The following is a 24,979-nucleotide window of genomic DNA, read 5'->3' as shown; positions in this document are numbered from 1 at the left end:
AGTTGCATGGCAGAAATCAAATATAATTTCTTACTGGAATGGAGTGGTTAGCTTACACTCAACCCCCTACCCCCTATTCTATCAACTACTACAACAGAATAATGATACTAGCTTGTTGAGTTAAGATTGTCCAGAAACAACCACTTCAAATGAAATACAAATAACTTTTTGTGTAAATCAATTTATGACCATGACAATCTGAATTGCGAAGACAACATTATTGGAGTAAGTCACCTCTTTCCCTCCTCTGTTCCAGAGTCGGCAACTCCAATTTCAACAGTCCTTCTTCATATCAAGTTTTGATAGTTTGATTACCATTAGTAATCTTTGTCACATTTAAACCTTTTTTGGTCAATATCATGAAACCTCCTCCTTGCTTTTCAGTTCTGTTTTTCGCCCAGTGGTTATATATACCATGTCCCAATATGCTTGATGATATTGGTCCTTTCAATTTTGTCTCTACTATGCCCATGATATCAGGTTTTTCTATTTCTAGATAGTCATTAGTTCGTTGATTCCAGAGATCATACCATGATGTTTGTGTATGCCACTTTTATTCTTGTATTCTCTTTACTTTTTTGGTTTAGGTTTCCATTTTTTTTATGTACCATTTTTTCAGTCTCAAGTCCAGTACTCTAAAAAAAAAAAAAATCGTTTTTTTCAGTCTCTGTTCTCTTTTCATTCTATCAATTGCTTCAATTCTGAGCATTTTATCTTCCTCTTTTTCCTCATTCATTTCCTTTTGTATTCTTATATTTTTGAATTTCTCACTATTTGCCAGTTTGACCGCTTTTGATAATACTTCCTCTGCCATCATTTGGGCTCTTAGTTTTATTTTTAGAGGTCTACGGTGTTTTTCTTTTGAGTATTTGCCTAACCTATGTATTACATCAATTTCTTTATAGAGATTCTGATCTTTATCCTGTATTTCTTTCAGAATTTCTTTCACTAGTTCTTTCTCCTCCTTTTCTTTTTGGTATCTATACATATCATGTTCTTCTTGTATTCCATGGACCACAATGCACTTACCTTTGTCAACTGTGTCTCTCACCAAATTTCCTTTTCTTTAATTACTTACCTGTTAACTTATTTAACTACTTAACTGTTAATTACTTAATTGTTAACTGTAACTTAACTGTTTCTTTTGTATTTTCTTCCATCTGCTCTTTTAATATTTTTCTAAATTATATTCCTTGATTTTCCTGTTCTATTTTCCATTGATTCTTTATTTCAATGAGGTCTGTTTCTTTGATTGATTGTGCTACTTTACTGGTCACTACTTGTAACTGTTCTCTGACCTCTTTCAGTTCCTCGTTATTATTTTTATCTTCATTTTTCAATCTCTCATTTTCTCTCTTTAGATTTTCTATTTTGCTTTTTAGGTCACTCAATTCCTTTAGAGTTTGCCCATTGTTTTTTCGTAATGTAATCAGTTCTTTATGAACGGCTCAATAATCGAATTTCAAGTCTATAATTTCTTCCATTAGTTCATTAATTTCACAATTTCTTAGTGCGATGCTAAACCTACTTTCTCTGTCTATATCAAAGTTTTTACCTATTTCGCTTGAATTCCTTTGGAAACCTGAAAAAACATTGTTTTCCCACCTTGGATTTTTTCTCGGGGTATCATATATACAATGGCATGTGCGTGTGTGTGTGAGTGTATTTACCTAATTGTATTTTACGGGAAGGGGAGCTATGCTCGTGGGGTCCCATCTTCATATCTCATTTTATCTAAACTATTTTTAAATTCATGTATTGTTTTTGCACACACCACTTTCTCATCTAACTTGTTCCAACTGTCTATTACTCTGTGAGGAAAGCTGTTCTTTTTCAAATCTCTTCTATAGCTGTCTTTTTTATTTTCTTTCCGTGTCCTCTTGTATTTCTGTCATCCCATTTTATCAGCTTCTCTCTATCAGTAATTTCCATGCCTTTCATGATTCTGTAAATAGTTATCAAATCTCCTCTCTCTCTTCTTTTCTCTAGTGTCTGTAGTTCAAGTTTTTGTAGTCTCTCTTCATATGATAGTTTTGAGAGTGTAGGTGCCAGTTTTGTAATTGCTCTTTGTATTCTTTCAAGTTTTTTATACATTTTTTTGTACTTGGTGACCATATCGTTGCTGCATATTCCAATCTTGGTCTTATCAGGGTGATTAGGATTTTCTTCACCATTTCTTCATCCAGGTATGTAAATGCAACTTTGATTGTTCTTATCAAATTATAAGTTTCTCCAAAAATCTTATTTATATGTTTCTCAGGTGACATATTATTCATAACAATGACTCCCAGGTCCTTCTCATTTTCTACTTTTTTTATTCCTTCCTCTCCCAAATTATACGATCCTGTTACTCTGCTTTTGCTTTTTCCAAATTCCATTATACTACACTTTTTTGTATTGAACTCCATCTCCCACTTCCTACTCCATTCCTGTACTTTATATAGATCTCTCTGTAGTGATTCACAATCTTCTGTTTTCACTCTTTTTAGTAGTTTTGCATCATCTGCAAAGAAGCTCATATAGCTTTCAATTCCTTCATCCATATCATTAATATATATAGCAAACATTATTGGGGCCAGTACTGTTCCCTGCGGAACACCGCTTATTACTTCATCCCATTCTGAGTGCTGGTCTCTTATCACTACTCTCATTCTTCTTTCTTGCAAAAAGTCTTCCATCCAATTTAGTAGTTTTCCTTGTATTCCTCCTTCAGTTTCTAATTTCTTAAGCAACTTCTTATGTGGTACTTTGTCAAACGCTTTCTTTAGGTCTAGAAATGCACAGTCCGCCCATCCATCTCTTTCCTGTATTATATCTATTAGTCTTGAATAGAAACATATTAAATTGGTGACGCATGATCGTCCTTGTCTGAATCCAAATTGCCTTGGGTTTAACACTTTATTTTTTTCTAAATATTTTACCCATCTACTTTTGATAATTCTTTCACAAATTTTTGCTATTGTACTTGTTAGAGAGACTGGTCTATAGTTGGTAGGTTCTTCTTTATTTCCTCCTTTATATATAGGTACTATATTTGCTTTTTTCCAATCTTCTGGAACTTTTCCTTCTTTCAAGGAACTGTTTAGTATGCTGTGTATTTTGTCTGCCAGTTCATTCTTGCATTCTTTCAGAATCCAGTTTGCTATTTCATCTGGCCCATGCGATTTTCTGACATCAAGATTACCCAAGTGTGTCAATATTTCATTCTTTGTTACTTCTATTTCTTCCATAGGGGGGACTTTCTCTTTCAACTCAATCTCTTCAGGTTGTATATTTTCCCTTGTAAACACTGATTTGAAATGTTTGTTCATAATTTCCGCCATTTCCATTTCCTCAGTGTATTCAACTCCCCCTTGTCTTAATTTCTCCAAGTTTTTTTTGTTTTTCAGTTTATTGTTTAGAAATCTGTAAAATAATTTTGGTTGATGTTTACACTTTTCTATAACATCTTTTTCATATTTTCTCTTTTCCTCTCTGCACTTTTGTACATATTCATTTCTATAACCGGTATATATTTTCCATTTTTCAGGTCTTCTGTCTTTTTTCCATCTGGTCCAGGCTTTGTCTCTTTTGTCTTTTAACTCCCTACAGCTTTTGTTGTACCAGCATTTTACATATTCTTTTTCTTGTTTTTGTCTTGGGACATACTTTTCCACTCCTTTTTTGTAAATTTTTGTCAAAATATTCCATTTCTCTTCCACTGATGTTTCTTCTTTGTATATTTCTTCCCAGTTTTCTTGTTGGAAGAATTCTCTTATTTTATCAAAGTTTGTTTTTTCATACATCATTCTTCTTTTTCTATATTGTTCATTTCTTTTCATATATTTTTCTTCATTAAGTTCCAGTTCAATCAATATGTGGTCACTTTTACCTATTGGTGTTTTATATTCGATCTTGTCCACTATTCTAGGTTCAGATGTAATTATTAAGTCTAGTCTCGATGGTTCTTCTTCATTTCTATACCTAGTGTTCTCCTGTATCCATTGTGTCATTGAATGGTCAGTAATCATCTCAAGTAGAGCATTTCCCCATGAGTCATCACCACTCTTTACTGTCATTTCTTCCCAGCAGATTTCTTTGCAATTAAAGTCGCCCATCATAACTATTTTTCCTCCATCTTCCATTATTTTATTTAATGCTATCTTTGTGTCCTCTAACATACTTTTATGTTCACTCTCCTCCCATGAGGCTGTTTTCGGAGGCACATAATTGATCACAAATTTTCTGCTCTTCTTATCTCTGTCTTCCACTTCTATCATAATCATCTCTACTGTATTCTTTCCATATATGACACCTTTCACGTTTATATCCTTCTTAGTCAGGAACATAACTCCACCCCCTTGTTTTTTCTCTCTGTTTCTAATCCAATAATTGTATGCATCATGTCCTACACTGTTGGGTGGTAGTGGGCCTTTTAATTTTGTTTCTACAATTCCCATTATGTCCGGTTCTTTTTCCTTCAAATAATCATTCAGTTCATTCAATCCTGTTATTAATCCATCTATATTTGTGTAAGACGCTCTTAGTTTTCTGCCACTTCCATTGTGTTCTCTGTTTCCCTTATGTTTTTCTTTTGTATGTCGAACTGCTTTATTTTCATGTTCACTACTCTCCAATAGAATCTCTTTCTCTGACTCCGTTCTTTCCTCGTTTTTTGCCTTAGCTTCAAGTCTTTTCTGCTTTTCTGCCTCTCTTTCCTCCTTATTCATTTCTCTTTTTATCCATACCTTTTTATATTGATCACTTGTTGCTAGTTTCCCTGTTTTGGATAGAATTTTCTCTGCCGTTGTTTGTGACCTGAATTTAATCTTAATTGGTCTGGTCTTATCTGTACTATATTTTCCGAGTCTGAATTTTTCCTCAATTAACTTCATAATTTCTGGTTCATCTTCCTGGACTAATTTTAATAAACTGCTTACTCTTTCATTTTCCTCACTGATTCTTGAGGTTCTATCTGGGTTATGTTTCTCTTCCATTCCTAATATAATTATACATTTCTTTTTGTCAGCTAATTCTCTTACTATATTCTCCTTCTGTCTCATCACTTTAATAACTGAGTCTTCATTATGTTCTTTCAATTGCTGTTGACTATGTCAGTGAATGAAACCTTATTCCCTTCTTGGGTTGTTCTCCAATTTTTAGCTTCTTTAGCTATTGTCTCTCTGTTTTCATTACTATTCTTCAATTTCTCATTCTCCTCCTTTACATTTCTTAACTGTCTTTTTAGGCCCTCTATTTCATCAGTTAAGTTTCTGTTTGCCTTCTCTAGTTCTTCCAACCTTTCAACTCTCTGGAAAATGGAGTCAACATTACCTAACCTACGTTCCAAGTCCTCGATCACCTTATCAACTCTCTCCTCTAGTCTTGTGTCCCCCCCACCCTCTTTAAATCCCTGGAACATATTCTCGTCACTTTCTACTGTATTGCTCCTCTCTGTACTTCTAATCTTTACATTTTTATTAGCCATTTCGTCGTCACTGAGTTGGTCCGGTGGTCGTTTCATGTTGACCTTACGCTTGTCTGCTTGGGCCAAGTCCTCCACTTCCTCATTTCCTTCCATTTCCCCAGCAATCCCTCCCCTTCTCCTCTTTTCCTACTTACCCACTGCCCCACGAGCAATTTCCCCCCCACCCTGTTAATACAAAAAGGCACTTCTCTTTGCGTTGGGATCCACAATCGGCACTTTTCTTCAGAACGTTCTTCAAGCCGTCCGTTCGTTGAAAGTGTGTGTGTGTGTGTGAGTGTATTTACCTAATTGTAGTATACAGGAGAGGAGCAATGCTTGTTGGGTCCCATCTCCTTTTCTCTACTTTTTCATCATACCTATCCTCAAATTCATGTGCAGGTCCAACTTAATCTATATCCAGAAATTGCATTTCCACACAAAATAACTTATGACCTCCAGAAACATGTTTTCCTGTTGATCTTTATGTGTTTTAAACAATTCTAGCATTACTTATTGGTAGAAATTACTCATTTTTGATGTAGCTATTATTTTTTCAAACATGAAAAAGTAATTTCCAACAACTATGCATGTCACAATTATTGAAAACACATAAAATCAACAAAGGAAAAAAAAAATTATTGAGGCCATTAAACTCGTTTTATCAACCCATTGAGTACTGATGATGACACCTAGAAAAAAAACAGCTATTTTTTGATAGTCTAGCCTGACCCACATAACAAAACCAAGCATGCCCAACTTAACCTAACCAAATCTAACCAAACTTAACCTAATCCACCTAACTTAACCTTACCAACCTAATCCTATTCTATCCTAGCCTAACCAAATCTAACCTAACCTAACCTGGACCCCCCTTGCATGGGTGTTCACTACCCTGGAAGCCCAAACCTAATGATTTCTCAGCTGTTTTCTACTACTACTTTATGGCTAGCTGGTGGATGGTTGGGGGGTTATCAGGTGATGAGCTATTCCCTCTTGTTGGTGAGTCTGGATTGTCATCCAGGGTATTGACGTGGTACTCTGGATTATCATTCTGTCAATTCATGCAAGGCTTGTAGAGATTACCAGCAGCAACCAAAAATGAACATGGAAGCTCACAGTTTGAGCAATCCATAGCAGATGGAAGAACTCCATATGATTTCAGATATTCTAGTGTGTCTTCATTATTGGAATGGATATTTTACACAAATCTCCAATAATTGTATAGGCAGCCAGGACACAAAGTTGAAACAACTGCCACAGCCACTCAGATTCAAACTGAGCACAAATTCTCACTTTACAAATCGCCTCATGGGATGTTTGAAATAATTATCACTAACTGGCTACAGCTAATGCATGTCTCAACACTGATTGTGTGTGTGTGTGTATGTGATTCACCATGGTCCTTGAATCATGTGTTGGATTAGTGTGTGTGTGTGTGTCTGTGTGTGTTTAGGATTATAATGATTTGAGGCATAATCTTGTCTCTAAATAAATTGTACTTGAGTAGTCTATACCACTGCCTGGGTTTGGTAAACTTTTAGAAGTGCACACCTACATGATATAGCATTAGAAAATTATTTATTTTGTAAATCATAGTACATCAACATAATATACATTTTTCTTGGCAGCAAGTAATAACAAAAAGTTGCTAAAACTGATTTACTATCAAAGAAAAACTCGCAGAGGGTGAATGATGTATCATGTTTGTTTTGATAGATGCCAAGGTTGAAGAAATGAAAGGATGTTAAATCAATTTATTCTAACCTAACCTAACTTAACCTGTGCTGCCTAACAATGTCATCTGAGCTGTATTCAGTAATGTGGTACCTATAATTCTACAGATCCATCGGGTCGCCGTCATGGATGCAGACGGCCTGATTAAGTAATTATTTGGACTGCTGGGAGTAGAGTTGTTGCATAGCTTGAGGGAAGCCCTAAATCATCTTTGTAACAGCATTTGATATTAATGTCAACTGGATTTGGAGAACACCCAGTTCGCAATGTGAAAATCATTGTCTAACTTACATGGCATCTCGATGCTATGCTCGCAGCTTCATTCAGTAGTACATTTGCTTTTAGGGAGGTTTTATTGATTTCCTCCAAGAGAAATTGATATTATGTAAATGTTTTATAATTCACAAAATTATTAATTTTCTATTGTTATGTCACATAGGTGCACACTTCTAAGAATTTACTGATTAACATTAGTATATACCCTTACCTAGGTTTTGAATAACCTATGCATTGACAATTCTTTGCCCATTTTTTTTAAACCCTCCTGTGTCATTCCAAATTCGCTGCCTGACCATCTCATCCCTTGGAATATTTCTCTGGTATTTGCTCCAAGTCGAATGACATAATGAAGTTGAAGATGTTGGCAGCACTAAATAAAATTTAGTGAATCCAATAAGGAACTTGTCACCCCTTTCCCCTGCACGGGAGAAATGCAACTGTAATATTTTGAAACAGTATCCAAATATTGATGATCGAACTCTGAAACATATGCAGTTCCACATTGATGAACGTACACGAATTTGAGCCAAGTACGATAAATTGATGAGTAGGAGACGGGACCCAATGAGCATTACTACTTTCCTGTATACTACAACCAATTAAATACATACGAATGCAAACATTACCTTCTTTCTTTGGAAGAAAGAGAACTATATGACACTGGTCTGCGGCATGTAACCAAAGATGGCGGAGAGTCTCAGAAAACGAGACCCGCATAATATTTGTTTAGAGAGCATATTTATTATTTGTCTGTAGCTATATTGTACTGAGGAGGAATTACATCGTTAAAATAATTACTTAAAGCGCACACAAAAAAGATCGCGTATTATTGGGACAAGCGAAAAATAACCTCTACAAAACAACGAATACATGTAGTGGTTAGTTAAAATACAGTGTGTAAAATTACGAGGAAGGCACAACAAGCATTTAACCACAATGGGAAATAAATGTCAATGCTTTTTGAACCATCTTCACAATTTTACACTTGACAAAGAAACTGAACAAAATATTGCTAAAAAGAGACAGGCTTATAAGAAATACAAGTGCTCGGGTGCATCTAATGACTATCAAAGTTATATATCAATACAAAGAGATTTAAAAAAGACAATAAAAAACGAAAACGACAATGCGAAATTAATATAGTTGATAAATGCAAAGAGAATCCCAAAGAATTCTATAGTTGCATTAGAGATAAAAAGGTTATTAGAAATCACATTGGTCAACTATTATCTACTGACAGTTAACTTGAATATTCAAATGAAGGAATGTGTGATATTTTAAACAATTATTTTACACAAATTTTGTTGAAGGTGATGCTGTTTTCTGCATTAATAATTTTCTTGGAGATACTTTCTAAAGATCTCACTAATCGCCGTGTAGCAGGGTCTAAACTCTGTAGAACTCGTGCGTAGGTGGACATATTCTCCGATCCGGATTTCGGCTCAACTGAGCCTTCTTCAGGGAGTGTGTCAAATGTCAACAAAGTGTGATATTTGACCACACGAAATTGTTAGACTATGGGAGATCACATTATAGTTGGAGAAATTTGCATAAATAATCTCCTCGTGCTTCTGGCCTACCCTGTGTTCTCATAATGGGTACATACATACATACATACATACATACATACATACATACATACATACATACATATACCAAAGGCTTTTTCTCCATTACACGGGGGGTAGCCAAAAGGAAAAAGGCAGAGAAATCACTCCCACTCATTTCATTTCCCATATATTCCACTCCCCTCCACCCTCCTCCCTCTCTCCCATCTCGGCACCTTCTGGATGACGGGTCATCCCTGCATCCTGTCCACTGCCCCGGGTCAGAGGCAGTGTCGTAAGACACAGCACATCCACAGCAAGGCCGCTTCATAAATTCGGCGACCCACCCCTCTCCGTCCCCTCATGCAAAAAAGGAGAAGACGGGGCAGCGCTAATAAATCGAGTGCCTGTATGTTCAAATTGGGGTTTTTATCCTTAATATAAAGGGCCTCGATTATCTTTAACTTCTCGGGTCCATGCAGGTTTCCAAGATTTTCGTGTTCTGTTCTAATCCTTCTCGTGTAATGTGGTATCCGTGTGATGCCAAAGCATGGTTCTTTGGGGCTCCTGTGTATTTGTGTCCAATCAGTCTGGATTCCAGCGCCATAGTCGTCATGCCTATGTACGAGGAAGGAAGGGCTTCGCAGTTCCCTTTGGTGCATTTATATTCGTATATGACATGAGACTTTTTCAGCTCATTCCTCTCTTGGCGGGTGTTGTTTTGGAGAAGCAGATTGGAGGTTTTCTTACTTTTATAAAAGATGATAAGTTTGATTGAAGTGTTGTCATTCATAGGCTTTATGTTTCTTTTGACGATGTCTTTGATGGCCTTTTCATCTTCTTTGTAAGCTGTAGAAAAGCGTGACTTGTAAAAAAGTTTTATTGTTTCTTGGTTTGGAATATTGCTGGAGTTGGTGTACCATTTGTTTAAGATATTTTCGGTAACCTTATTAATTTCTTTGTTGTTGAAGCCGTTATTTACTAGTACCTGGGTAGTGCGTTCGAGTTCTTGGTGGAGCTTTTGACTAGTAATCGCAGTGCGTAAGTGCTCGGTGGACATAAACTCTAATGGTAGATTGCTTATATCGATTGGGGCACTTACTGCTTCCGTTGAGGCATTGGCCTTCATTGGAAGGCTTGGTGTAGACATTGGTGGTGAAATTATTTAAGCTCAGTATTCGTAAACGAAACACCTCAAAGTGAACTCCAAACTGAAACCTGTGAAAGGTCTGGGTAAACTTACTACGGTAAATGTAACAAAAGAAAGAAAAAAATTAAAAGGTGTATAGATAAACTCAAAGTTGATAAAACACCAGGGCCTAGCGGTTGACATCCAAGAATCTTCAAAGAAATGAAAAATTAGGTTCTTGTTCCATTAGAAATTATTTTCAAGAAATCCATCATATCCGGAGATGTCCCAAGAGAATGGAAGCTAGCTAACGTTGCTCCCATATTCAAAAAGGGTGACAAAAAGACACCAAATATCTACAGGCCTATAGGTTTGACCTCAATCGCAGGAAAAATAATGGAAACTATCATCAGAGATGCTATCGAACATCATTTAGAAAGTAACTGTTTGATAAATGATAGCCAGCATGGTTTCAGACGGAAATGTTCTTGCGTGACTAACTTACTCGAATTCTACAACACAGTTATCTCGAATTATGACAAAAAGAAACAATATAGATTTAGTATATCTAGACTTTGCAAAAGCCTTTGATACCGTCCCACACGAAAGACTGCTTACTGAATTAGCTTCACACGGAATAAGTGGGAGCCTATTAAGTTGGACTAGCAATTGGTTAAACGATCAAAAAGAGAGAGTTGTTCTAAATGGAAAAACTTCTGGATGGAAAAATGCTACGAGTGGAGTTCCTCAGGGAACCGTTCTTGGGCCACTTCTATATATAGTATGTATAAATGATATAGACCACGGACTGAAATCTATTGTTTCCAAATTTGCTGATGATACAATAACTGTGAGGAATGGCAAATGCTGTAATTATAATTTATTTGATATTATTTGTGTGTGTAATTATAATTTATTTGATATTATTTGTGTTTGTGCGCGCGCGCGCGCGTGTATGTATAAACTGCTACCATCCGAAACAAAATTATCTTGAAAAATTTACGAAAACAACAAATTCAACAGAACAAAAGAAGATATTACAACTCGACCTAGCAAGTGTGGTATAGTGTAGGATGGTATGCTGTACAGCACAGAGCACAGCTCGGTGTAGCGCGACACGGTGATGCCCTAACCAGCTGCAACGCCTGTCGATCTAGAGCCATTTCATACGACCAACGAGGTAGGAGTGCAGACGTTCGGAAGCATGCCGATGTCATACGCATGTAATCGCGCCCAGGGTGCGGAGCTGCTAGGTAGAGTTCCAAACATATCTAGGTAGAACGTCGGCAGCATCTTCATCCAGTGGACCGAAGGACGCGGCTCTCTCGGGGCTCACGCCGACAGATATCCGTTAGCCTTCCTACACGTACCACGCGCTTGCCTGTAAGCATAACCCATCGATTAATGAATGCATCAATAGCCCTACGTGCGTTTCACTGTCATCCCTCCTGCAACAGAGCTTGCAACATGGCGCAGTGAGTAGAATACCCTCACTACAGTGACATAAAACCGACGATACGTTAATAAATGGCGCACGCATTAACAAAGAGTGACAGTAACATGATACGCGATTCAGTGGAGCGTACGTGAACGAAGTGGTGACGGAAGTGTCGAAGGGACTCGACGGCAGTGTGCATGTTGGACCGTGAGTACAGTTTGACGCCAGACAGTGGACGCCACGTTACGTGGAGTTAGTGACGCGCTTTCGTAGGCATGTAGTGGTGCTGACATAGAGGCCTTTCATCCCACTCACCATGATATTGAACCTCTCGGCAGAGCTTTTCCCGCCGCGACCGTGACCTACATACCGTACAGAGCGAACGTGACATCACGCGGCCTACCAGCCTACCCCTGCAGGCCACGCCCACCCAACCAGGGAACATGGAACAAAGGCGCGACTCACCTGCTCCACATTCTGAGGCGAGCGAGGTCGACTTACCTGCCCCGTCTACGCTCACACCAAATTTGACGTCTGCGCGGGATAGTGGCGGTAACATCGGACAGCTCGTAACTGTGATGCAAGAGAAACGGAGAGAGGAGAGCAAGAAAATCGACAAAATAGCGGACACCCTGCAATCCCTCGTAGCCTTTGTCACCTGCACAACGTCCCCTTCACCGAGCCTCTCGTTGACCTCCCCGTCCCCTTCCTCCGCCTTCCGCCCCGATCCCGCCTATCACGGGAGTGACACCCGCTCTTCCGCCACCGGGCAACCTCTCGGTCCAACGTACCCTGGCACTGCAAACCGGTGAACACTTCCGGTCGTTCCATTCGTGGCGCCATGACTGAACCGACTATGCCGTCATAGCCGGTGTTAATAGGATGCCACGTGACACACAGCTCCGGTCGTGCTTGTCCCTCGACGTTCAGGGGATACTACGGGACTCCCTGGACATCCCGCATGACACCTCGCTCTCGGCCTATGAGAAGCTCGTCCGACTGGAAGCCCACTTCTGGTATATGCGAGTGAAGGCCCTCCGCCGTCGCGACCTGCTCCCATGCACAAAGGCGCAAAGCGAGTCCTCCGACTTATACGACCGCACAAGGGATAAGGCTGAGGATGCCCTTCACGGTCATTGGCAGATGGACCTCAAGTAACCCTCACTAACCATCACCAACCATGCATGTGATCCACTCACATACGAGATGGTTCTCGTCTTTAGCAAGACCCCCAATCTTGCAGACATCACAAATTCCTCAATCACAAAACAGCTTGACTCAATAATGCAAAATAAGAAAAACATAACGCCCCCGCATTATCACCAACACGAGATGCCTAATGTCACCAGAGAGAATTAATGACCCCCTCTCTCATACCTAACCAAATTACTTTACCACAAGTTCAATATATACTTCATATATAGCCACGTCCACCAACCACACAACCCCCATACAAAGGAACTAGCACCCATATATATGTTAAATAACTAACACATTTACCATACGGAAACTTACACCATCTTGACTGGCCTGCGCTCCTTCATGGGCCTCGTGACCCAACTGGCGGGCTTCACCCTGACCACAGCAGCGACAACTCAACCCTTACGACCTCTAATGAACCCTAAGCGTTCATTCACCTGGACCCCGGCTCACGACAATTGTTTTGCCAAAGTCAAGCGAGCTCTGTCTTCATCAAGCGTACTGGCGCCCTTCGACCCTGCCCTGCCAATGGCACTGCAGACGGTGTACGCTCTACACCAGGACCACGGTCAGGGGCGCTTGTGTCTTGTTCAGTGTGGCTCGCGGTTCCTGGCGGGCGCCGAAACCTGCTACGCCACCATCAAACTGGAGATGCATGCTGTCACCTGGGCCGCTTCCAAATGCAAAATATATCTGTCTGGTTTGCCCCACTTGATGACAGACCATCTTTGCATCCTAGACGCCCTCTCGCAAGCCCTGGTCTCCCACTCCACGTTGGAGGACGAGACCGACTGTGAACTCCGGGCCAGGGCACGAATGGACAGCGCCTACGGAAACCTGCTTACATGCGTGTCCTCCGGGGTCCCGTCCAACTGCCTCGCCCTACCCAGCTCCACCCTCCCGTATTGGAAGCTTTGGGACGTCCTCTCCGCTGACGGGGAACTGCTGTGCGGGCAGCGCATCGTCGTCGCGCCGCCTTAGGGAAGCGCACGCTGGCCCGCCTGCACGATAGCCACTGCAGCGCGAGGGGCACCAAGCGACGGACTAGGCAAACAGTCTTCTGGCCCGGTATCGATTCTGACATCAAGAAGACAGTGGAGGCCTGCGAGCACTGCCAAGTGCCGCTCCCTAGACAGCAGCAGGAGCCCTTCCTGTGCGACGACCGGCCCATCCGAGTCTACCTGTCGTCGAGTTCTTTCACGTCGCAGGAAAACCGTTACTAGTTATGGCGGACAAGCTCTCAGGCTGGCCCTTCATCGTGCCTTGCGACCAGGACACGTCTACCAGAGTCATCCGGAAATTCTGCTGCTGCCTCCGGGAGGTAGGCGTCCCCCTCCGACCCACCCGGACACTTTTCGGAGGAGTGTGTTTGGCGCGCCGCCGCTCAAGCTGACCAGGTGGAACCCCGGTACAACGAGCACGCCCGGCCCTCTCCTCGAATTGAGTGTCGGCCAAAGCGCGCGGGTTCAGGACCGATTGTCCCTCCGTTGGGACAAGGTGGTCGGGTGGTTATGGGCAGTGATAGGTCTAAGGACTACGAAATCAGCCTCCAGAGCGGCAGACTCTGGTGGCGCAATCTCCTCCGAGTGTCCCCGTGCCCTCCCGACGCTGCCGCCCCCGTCGCGTCCCATCCCACGACGGAGGACATGCGGTCCTCGTGCGTGGATCTCCTCATGGTTCCCCGTCACTCGTTCCGGCTTGCGAATAGACGTACCCCTCACGATGGTTCTACGATCTTGACCACAGTGCCACATGGACACGAATGACTATTTATATAGTCACCTAATAGTAGTGAGATGGTACGTAGGTAGGAGTGTAGATATTCGAAAGCATGCCGATGTCACCCGCACGTAACCGCGCCCAGAGCGCGGAACCGTTAGGTAGATTTCCGAACATATCTATATGGATCGTCGGCAGTCTTCGTCATGTAGAAGGACGCGCCCCTTCGGGGCCCACGTCGACAGATACCAATTTGTCTCCCAGCGTGCACCACGCGCCCATTTGTGCGTATAACCCATTGATTACTAAATGCATAAATCGCCTTACGTGCGTTTCACTCTAACCCCCTTTGCAACAAGGCTTGCAACATAACTTGCAACAAGAAGGTTCTGTCTCAGGAGTTATGGGAGAACAAGCACATGCAATACTACTACTAGAAATCACGAACAAGCTCTTGGCACAATAACAAAAACACTTCAGCAATTTTATTATCTTTATTATTATTCAACAATGAACAATTCATCATATGACATCTGATATCACTTTTGGAAAGACTTCATTGAAATATAAGATTTGTGTCTCAAATGATACAATAAACACTGCTAAATATATTGCCGTAGATATATAGTAACACAGATTTCAAATAACAATGTCGTAGACTCCAAAGAAATTTACACAACACTAAGATAAAAGAACTTTATCCGCCTTGACGTGCAGATATCTACATCCACCAGTTGCACCATTCTCTAATATTCTTGACAATTTTTCGCTATTACAAAAACATCCGTGCACTTACTGGAACACTTAGAGGTCAGGATGCAAAACGGGAGACAATTATTCAAAACTCCAACCCGAGTAAAAAAAAAAAAAAAAAAAAAGTAATGCCGACCATTCCCACGCTATAGTTTTGCCAATAAGTATTTAGGCAAATAAAAAAAATATATATTTTTTCAAATCTGAATATATCGTTTGCAATTCGAAAACAGCGCCACCTTCGGCTGTTGTCAAGATTCTTCGGAAGAGTGACGTATGAGTAGCCAACCATCGCTATTCCTACGCCATTGTTCAACATTGAATAATTCCGGGGAAAATTAGTAAATTATAGTCTACTGTGTACCATCCAAGTGTAACACCGGGTAAAGTAGCGGTCGGAGTTTATTTCAATTCCCCAGTGATGCAGGTCGATGGTATGGGTGCGTGCAGAAGGTGAATAAAACAGGGAGAAAGAGATCGTTATAAGTACCAAGTGCACATTCTAAATTGTTTGATTGGATCACTCTGAGCCTGTCTTGTGAAGGATCTGGCTCATTCTATTGAATATTCGGGAGTTGTGCGGCATCGTCTAAAGGCAGATGTGATCCCAACGACCTTCATACCCAATCCAGCCCTTGGATCGACCCCCAAAGTGACCAAAGGTCGAAGAAGTCAGGCCTTCAACAAACGCCGCAGACTAGAGGTGAGACATTGCTAATTGCAATGCAGCATTTGGCACTAAGCCAACAGCACAGGACACAGCCTGGGCTATAGGCCTAGATAGTATATGTAATGCACATTTTGTGAATCTGCACAGATTACACAGTGTTACAAAATTTTGACTTTTTTCTGTCTTTGGTCAATAAATGTTATTTTCTATTTCCTTTTATCTACAAAGTTAAGAAAATAATGATTATTCTCTTAAAACTTTGATTATTCTAGACTGGCCAGCGATTTTTTTAAACTAGCCTATTATAATAGGCTAGTTTCAATTATCCCCAACAATTCAAACAAATTCCGCACTAATATGGTGGAAAAAAAAATTAAAGAATTTTCTGGATGACTCCAGAACATTCAAAACAATTCTTTCGAAACGTTCCACAAACTTCTAGAACATTCTTGCAACGTAGATGGCAGTATAAATGCAGGGAACGTATGCTAAACGGGTCAGTTTACTTCTAGCCGTCTCTGCGTAGACAATTCGTTCGTCATCAGTCATTCCTATCTGCCTTCTTTCAGCATGGCGTCAAGAGGTTGTAAGCATCCGCCAGACGCATTTTGCTACGTCTGTGGCGAGTTTATCAAAACTAGAGCTAAAAAGTACTCTCTGGAAAGATCACCAAAAATGCGCGAGGCCTACAAAGCATATTTCGGCATGCCTGTTGGGGATCAGGACAAACTTTGGGCACCTCATTTCACCTGCGATCTCTGCAAAAGAACTCTGGAAGGTAAGAAAAAACCTAATATATATATATATATATATATATATATATATATATATATATATATATATATATATATATATATATATATATATATAATTTTATTTACAAATAGTTTATAGCAAAATTTATTTGTTTTATTTTTATACTTATGTTTTCATTCTGCTTTTTACAGGTTGGTACAGAGGGGAAAACAGAGCTATGAAATTTGCAGTCCCCCGAATTTGGAGGGAACCAACTGATCACTCAAGCAATTGCTTCTTCTGTATGGTAGACCCTTCCAAACGTCGAGGAGGCAAAAATGCGCCTGCTATCATATATCCTGATCTTCTGTCATCCATTGCGCCAGTGCCACACTGCTCTGAGCTCCCCGTACCCACTCCTCCCATGAGAGAGCAGCAGTGTTTACAAAAGAATAGTAGTTCAGAAGAGCATGAAGACACTGATCCAGAGTTCAGAGACGCAACTGATGACAGAAATCCATACTACCCCAACCAAGAAGACATCAATGACCTCATCAGAGATCTTGGCCTCACGAAGTCAAATGGCGAGCTTTTGACGTCGAGACTCAAGCAGTGGAATTTGCTAGATGAGAGTGTGCACATATCAGGTCAGAGAAAGCGTCACCAGCATTTTTCAAGCTTTTTCACTAGTCAAGATGGGCTTTGCTTTTGCCACAATGTGACCGGTCTGTTTAAGGCAATTGGAATTACCCATAACCCCAAAGAGTGGCGACTCTTTATCGACAGCTCGTGTAGGAGCCTCAAAGCAGTGCTGCTTCATAACGGGAATGTGTACCCATCTCTTCCCCTCGCCCACTCTGTCAAGCTCAAAGAGGAATACAACAGTATCAAGATTTTGTTAGATGCCTTGAAATATGGAGAGTACTGTTGGGAGGTTATAGGAGACTTCAAAATGCTGGCTTTCCTAATGGGTCTCCAAGGCGGCTTTACCAAGTATCCTTGTTATCTTTGCCTTTGGGACAGCAGGGATACCGTGTCACACTACCTCAAGCGTGACTGGCCACAGCGAACCGAGTTTTGTGTGGGGAAGAACAACGTAAAATGGGAGCCATTGTTGGATCCCAAAAAAGTACTGTTTCCTCCACTACACTTAAAACTGGGCCTTATGAAGCAATTCGTCAGAGCTCTAGATAAAGAGTCTCCAGCTTTCAAATTTCTCCAAGATTTCTTCCCCAAGTTGTCTGCAGCGAAAGTTGAAGCCGGTGTCTTTATTGGTCCACAAATAAAAAAGGTAATGGAGTGCAAGGAGTTTCCAAAAAAACTCACAAGGACAGAGAGAGCAGCATGGGACAGCTTTGTTGCAGTAGTTCTTGGCTTCTTGGGGAATCACAAGGCCGAAAACTATGTGGAGCTTGTTGAGACCTTGGTGACAAACTACGGCAAAATGGGTTGCAGGATGTCCCTCAAAGTGCATATCCTTGACGCCCATCTTCATAAATTTAAGGAAAACATGGGAGCGTACTCTGAGGAGCAAGGCGAACGCTTCCATCAGGATATTTTGGAATTTGAACGCCGCTACCAAGGGTCTTATAATGAAAATATGATGGGAGACTATATTTGGGGGCAGATTCGTGAAAGTAATCTACAGTATAAGCGTAAATCTAGAAGAACTACTCATTTCTAATGTGTCTATTGTCTCTCTATTGTAAATCTAGAATAAATAAATGCTATTATTGCATTATATCGTTTTGTGTTTGTTTTGTTCAAATCAAATTTCCAATATACCACTTTGTCCCTATGAGAATATGTAAATTTCATAAATATCATTATCCTGAACACAAGAGCAAAATTAGAAATGAATAAAAGTATTTTTTCATGTATTCTGGACATAGGCAATTAGTAAATAACAGTTTCAACTCAAAGACAAAACCTTTGTTACACGGTGTTATCAATATTCATAAAATGTGCAACATCGATAATGAATTCATAATTGGGCGTACATATAATAGATTCATTTGACATGTGCACCTTATGAAGATTTATGAAAAGGCTAGGTTAGGTAAGTTTTATACTATATGCATATCTAATTAGTTTATCTGTGCCCAATTATGAAATCATTATTGGCACTGCACAGTTTAACAAATATTCATTATCTGTAGATTCACAAAATGTCCAAAAGAGCCTACACAAATGACATGCCACACTATGATAAACCATGGAGCTGAATACAACTTTCCCAAGTTATGGCCTGTGTCCTTGGCCTATGCCTACATGACATGAAAGTGAGACTATTATGGCTGGCACTAGGCTTCAGCCTATGGTTTCACCACAGATGGGAATGGGACAACTGGCTGCAGGAAACTGGGATGTTTAGGATTAGGTTTGGTTTAGGGCTTTTAGAACTGGTTGGGTTAGGTTAGGGTTGGGTAAGTTAGGGGTGGTTGGGTTAGGTTAGGCCAGTTGTCCTAGACCAGTGTGACACGCGCCCCCCTCCAACCCCCCGGCCTTAGTCTTGCTGCCACAGCACTAATTCATTCATTATGTTCTTGTAAGTTCAAGATGATCTAGATTCACCTTAGGCCTAGCCTATCCCTAAACATACCAGTTAGTATTTACTATTCTTTTGGCCCTCTATCATGGTTTTCCTCTTCCTGATCCTGTTCCTTCCTACTATCTTCATTATTATGGTCGAACTACCCCTTTTCATCATTGTCAAAAAGGTCAACTTTGGCACAATCACTCATTTCCTTATCATATTTTGATGTTTGGGACCATATTGTGGGCTCAAACACATAATGCTGGATGGATATTAAATGAAATCCACTGTCAAACTGCCCTTCTGCGACATTTTTCAATAGACACTTCGAGTGAGTACGCAATAATCAATTCTAAGACGTATCATCTACAATGTTTGGCTACTATGACGTCACTCCGATGCAATCTGGCGGGCGAAAATATAAATGAATGGATGGCTGCAGCGTCTCAAGAACTTCGGAAGTTTCATAGGATTCACTCTTATAAACATGTATTTTGTATATAAAGAAATATATATGGTGGAATCAACTGGGATATTTTACAAAACCATTTCTAAAAGGGAGTCATTGAGTTAGAGCAGTCTATTGCATTCTGACCCTTAAGAATAGTTAGTTACGAACAAGCAAATATGCAATTATGTAATAGGCCAATCAAAGTTCACTCAAATAACTGCACAATTGAGAGTAAATGAAATAATATTTACAACCGACAGTATGTGTGTGTGACAACTTATCAACCAAACAGGTCCATAACAATGGATCAACTTAATAGCTGAGTGTACAATCATACAGAAAAGTTAAATAATTTCAGGTCACACTGGAGAGGCCTCTCACCAGCGTGGGTCATCACGCAATACATGAGATCAACCTTTCCTGATAAAGTGTGAGTCACTATGTGACAATTCAAACGAGTCCTTCGTCAGAAAGCTGAAAGGCTTCTTTCCTGTATGGGTCACCATGTCATTTTTTTTTTCTGAGAAAGCTGCATCACACAGGTCACACGTGAAAGGCTTCTTTACAGTGTGCGTCATCACGCAATATTTGAGAACACTCTTTCTTGAAAAAGTTGCATCTCACAAGTCACACTGGAAAGGTCAATCTCCAGTGTGGGTCATCATGTGCCACTTGAGGACTCTTTTGTGAGAAAGCTCCATCTCACAGGTCACACTTAAAAGGTCTCTTTCTAGTGTGGGTCACCAAGTGTCGTTTGAGTATACCCCTTGCTCTGAAAGCCTCATCACACAGGTCACACTTGAAAGACTTCTCTCCAGTGTGGGTCATCACATGATATTTGAGAGCACTCTTCCCCGAGAAAGCTGCATCGCACAGGTCACACTTGAAAGGCTTCTCTCCTTTGTGGGTCATCATGTGTTGTTTGAGACCAGCCTTTGATCTGAAAGCTTCATCACACAGGTCACACTTGAAAGGTTTCTCTCCACTGTGAGTCATCACATGATATTTGAGAACACTAATCCTTGAGAAAGCTGCATTGCACAGGTCACACTTGAAAGGCTTCTCTCCAGTGTGGGTCAACATGTGTCGTTTGAGACTACCCTTTGATCTGAAAACTTCATTACACAGGTCACACTTGAAAGGCTTCTCTCCAGTGTGAGACATAACATGATATTTAAGAGCACTATTCCCTAAGAAAGCTGCATCGCACAGGTCACACTTGAAGGGTTTTTCTCCAGTGTGGGTCATCACATGTCGTTTAAGATAAATCTTCAGTGAGAAAGCTGCATCACACAGGTCACACTGGAAAGGCTTCTCTCCAGTGTGGGTCACCATGTGTTGTTTGAGATTACCCTTTGCTCTGAAAGCTGCATCACACAGGTCACACTTGAAAGGCTTCTCTCCACTGTGAGTCATCACATGATATTTGAGAGTACTATTCCCTGAGAAAGCTGAATCACACAGGTCACACTGGAAAGGCTTCTCTCCAGTGTGGGTCACCATGTGTCGTTTGAGTTTACCCTTTGCTCTGAAAGTTGCATCACACAGGTCACACTTGAAAGGCTTCTCTCCAGTGTGAGTCATCACATGATATTTGAGAGCACTATTTCTTGGGAAAGCTGCATCGCACAGGTCACATTTGAAAGGCTTCTCTCCAGTGTGGGTCATCATGTGTAGTTTGAGATTACTCTTTACTGAGAAAGCTGCATCACACAGGTTACATTGGAAAGGCTTCTCTCCAGTGTGGGTCATCATGTGACATTTGAAATTACACTTTTGTGAGAAAGCTGCATCACACATGTTACATTTGAAAGGCTTCTCTCCAGTATGGGTCATCATGTGACATTTGAGATGACTCTTTTCTAAGAAAGTTGCATCACATAGGTCACAATGGAAAGACTTCTCTCCAGTATGAGTCATCATGTGTCTTTTGACTTTATCCTTTCTTGAGAAAGCTGCATTGCACAGGTGACACTTGAAGGGCTGCTCTCCAGTGTGGGTCATCATGTGTTGTTTGAGACTACCCCTTTGTGGGAAAACTGCACCACACAAGTCACACTTGAAGGGCTTCTCTCCAGTGTGGGTCATCATGTGATACTTAAGAGCAGTCTTTCCTGAGTAAGCTGCATTGCACAGGTCACACTTGAAGGGTTTTTCTCCAGTGTGGGCCATCACGTGATGTTTGAGAGCAGTCATTCCTGAGAAAGCTGCATCACACAGGTCGCACTGGAAAGGCTTCTCTCCAGTGTGGGTCACCATGTGCCGTTTGAGACTAGCCTTTCGTGGGAAAAATACACCACACAAGTCACACTGGAAAGGCTTCTCTCCAGTGTGGGTCATCATGTGATATTTAAGAGCAGTCTTTCCTGAGAAAGCTGCATCACACAGGTCACATATTAATTTTTTTTCTCTCCAGTACGGGCCATTATGTGATATCTTAGATGACTCGTGAGATAGGAGTCCTGCATTTGCCACACAAGATTCTCTCTATTACATGATGAATATAAGAATCTTTGGATACTTCTTCCGAGGAAATGTTGATATTTATCCTTGACCTGTAAGAAAATAAACAAGTTTAGTGTATAACTTTTCGAGGTGTTTGTAATAGACATAACACCAGCATATACAAATACAGTGGAGCATTAACCAAATGCAGTAAGGATAGGGAACAAATGAAGAAGCTTAACCTCCTTGATATGATGATGCCTACACAGGTGTCATGAGGTGCGAGTATACAAAGATGCCGGGCTCAGCGTTTTTATTACATTTTGTAGTTGTAGCCGAGTGACTCCCAAATTCTGTGAACTCGTTTGATCATGGTTTCTGTTTATTACTCAGAGTGAAAGCTGCACCACACAGGCCATATAGAAAAGGATTCTTTCCAGTGTGGGTCATCATGTGATATTTGAGATCACTCTTTGCTGAGAAAGCTGCATCACACAGGTCACACTGAACAGGTTTCTATCTAATATATGGGTTATTGTGTGATATTTAAGATGACTTGTGAGATAGGTGTAATGCAGATGCCACCCCAGGTTCTCTTTGTTATATGACTAATGTATAGACTTTTCAAATACCTTTTCCAAGGAACTGTTAATACACTTGTCCTGAATATATATATATATATATATATATATATATAAGTTCAACAGCTAACTTGTTGATAGTTTGTAATAAGAGTAACATGAACATATACTAATATAGTGGAGCATTAACTAAAATGTAATAGGGGAAGTGAACAAAACAATTTCATATTGCCCCGAAACTCTATTTTTGCTTTTTCCAAATTCCATTATACTACATTTCTTGATGTTGAAATTCATTTCACACTTCTGACACCATTCCCAGACATTGCCCAGGTCTTTTTGTAGTGATTTACAATCTTCCTCTGTATTTACTCTCTTTAGTAGTTTCGCATCATTTGCAAAGTGGTTCATATAACATTACACACCTTCATCCATATCATATATAAGGCAAACTGAGCATGTGTGTGTTTGTATTTACCTAGTGGTACCTCATGGGAAGGGGAGCTACACTCGTGGTGTCCTGTCTCTGCGTCTCGCCATATTTAATTTGATCTTAAATTCTTCTATTGTTTATTGTGTATGTGTGTATGTTTAGGATTGTAATGTTTGAAGCATAACCTTCTAGATAAACTGTACTTGATTAACATATACCATTGCCTAGGTTTGGTAAATTTTTAGAAGTGCACACCTACATGATATAGCAATATAAAATTAATAATTTTGTAAATTATAATATATCAATGTAATGCATTTTTCTTGGCAGAAATTAATAACAAAAAGTTGCAAAAACAGATTTACTAACAAAGTTGCAGTGGGTGAAAATGCTGTTTGTTTTCATAGATGTAGAGGTCAAAGAAATGAAAGGATGGTAAATTTGTCTATTCTAACCTACCCAACCTAATCTACCCAACCCACCCAACTCAATCTACTCATCCCAACCTATGTAACCTTAGCTGTATTTAGTAATGTGATACCTATAATTCTAAAGACCATCCAGGTCATCATTGTTATCATGGATGCTGATGGCCTGATTTAGTACTTGATCAGACTGTGGGTAATAGAGCTGTTGCATAGCTTGAAGGACCTATTGTCTTTGTAACAGCACTTATTAATATCACCTGAAGTTGGTGAGCACTCAGTGCATAATGTGAAAGCCATCGTCTAACTGACATTGGACTGGACAGCCAAAAACATGGCATCTTGATGCTAGGCTCACAGCTTTGTTCAGGAGTATATTCGCTTTTAGCATTTTTTTTTTTTTATCAATTTCCACTAAGAAAAATATGTATTGCATTGATATATTATAATTTACAAAATTAACAATTAATTTTCTAATTCTATATTGTGGAAATATGCACTTCTAAAAATATGCCCTAGGTTTTGGATACCCAATGCATTAACAATCTTTGCCTAACTTTTTTAAAATACTCCTGCATCTTCCCAGGAGTCGCTGCCTCATCATCTTATCCCTTGGAATATTTCCCTTGTACTTGCTCAAAGTCGAAAGACAGTTTGAAGTTAAAGATCTTGGCAGCACTAGGTAAAATTTAGTGAATCCATTAAGGAACTTTTCACCCCTTTCCCCTATACGGAGAAAATAAGAAGTAAGAAAATATGTTTATTTCAATCCCTGTGTTCCTCTTCATCGAAATCGCCCTAATCCAACATGCAAAGGTAGATATGCGAATGTAATATTTTGAAAAAAAGTAACAAAATATTGAAGATCATACTCGAAAACATACGCAGTTCCACATCGATGGACGTACACGAATTTACACCTAAGCACGATAAATTGGTGAGTAGGAGACGGGACCCCATGAGTATTACTCCTTTCCTGTATACTACAATTAGGTAAATACATACGAACGTACACATTACCTTCTTTCTTTGGAAGAGAGAGGACGATATGACACTGTGCTGGAGAATGTAAACAAAGATGGCGGAGAGACCAGGAAAACGCGACCAGTGCTGCCACTCTTAAAATATCATATATCCCAAGACTTGCCTCCAAGATCCCAAGGTTTACAAATATTGTAAGTCAATGCTACTGAAACGTTCCTTCTGGTATATTACCTACTTGAATATTGAACTTATGAAGAACTATTGGAAAAATACAGGAAATGGCTCTCTATCACTGAGAGCCTCAGCATCATCGGGATGTAGAGTTGCCACTTCTCTCTGCTTCCTGACAGCTTCTCTGCTGATGCAGCGCTGGTGGCACTGCCCACTAATGACATCTTTTATTAGTGATGTCAATGGCTCCCACTGGTTGCAAGTTGTCTCCTGTCGTGCAATTGTTTGCTTGGTTAGAAATCG

At 40.2% G+C, this 24,979-nt stretch overlaps 3 protein-coding genes across 4 annotated transcripts in view; 1 reads left to right on the top strand and 2 right to left on the bottom strand.

The window, feature by feature from the left end:
- Window positions 1-8,137, bottom strand: part of LOC143031880 (uncharacterized) — an 85,714-nt gene extending 77,577 nt beyond the window's left edge. The window contains exon 1 of the mRNA XM_076196242.1: window positions 8,086-8,137. The gene's annotated coding sequence lies outside the window, so the exon portion shown is untranslated. The remainder of the gene's footprint in view (window positions 1-8,085) is intronic.
- The window catches only part of LOC143031877 (uncharacterized), a 69,476-nt gene extending 44,710 nt beyond the window's left edge, over window positions 1-24,766 (bottom strand). Inside the window, exons 1-2 of one of the 2 annotated variants that reach the window (XM_076196235.1) lie at window positions 24,542-24,766; window positions 18,602-22,192 (exon numbers count right to left, since the gene is read on the bottom strand). In XM_076196235.1, coding sequence (XP_076052350.1) covers window positions 20,340-21,980 — 1,641 coding nt within the window. In that variant the 5' untranslated portion in view covers window positions 21,981-22,192; window positions 24,542-24,766 and the 3' untranslated portion in view covers window positions 18,602-20,339. Of the gene's footprint in view, window positions 1-18,601; window positions 22,193-24,541 lie in introns of those variants that run through there. The other variant, XM_076196239.1, reaches the window with a different exon arrangement.
- Window positions 16,173-18,393, top strand: LOC143031876 (uncharacterized). Its single transcript, XM_076196234.1, has 2 exons — window positions 16,173-16,693; window positions 16,863-18,393. The coding sequence occupies exons 1-2, from the start codon at window positions 16,486-16,488 to the stop codon at window positions 18,332-18,334; spliced, it is 1,680 nt and encodes a 559-aa protein (XP_076052349.1). The 5' UTR covers window positions 16,173-16,485; the 3' UTR covers window positions 18,335-18,393.
- Window positions 24,767-24,979: the final 213 nt, after the last annotated feature.

This window comes from Oratosquilla oratoria, chromosome 12, assembly GCF_046742065.1.
Source record: "Oratosquilla oratoria isolate Oo_2021 chromosome 12, ASM4674206v1, whole genome shotgun sequence".
NCBI classification, from domain to species: domain Eukaryota; kingdom Metazoa; phylum Arthropoda; class Malacostraca; order Stomatopoda; family Squillidae; genus Oratosquilla; species Oratosquilla oratoria.
Note: the sequence above shows the minus strand (reverse complement) of the source record. Positions and strands in the feature narration are given on the sequence as shown.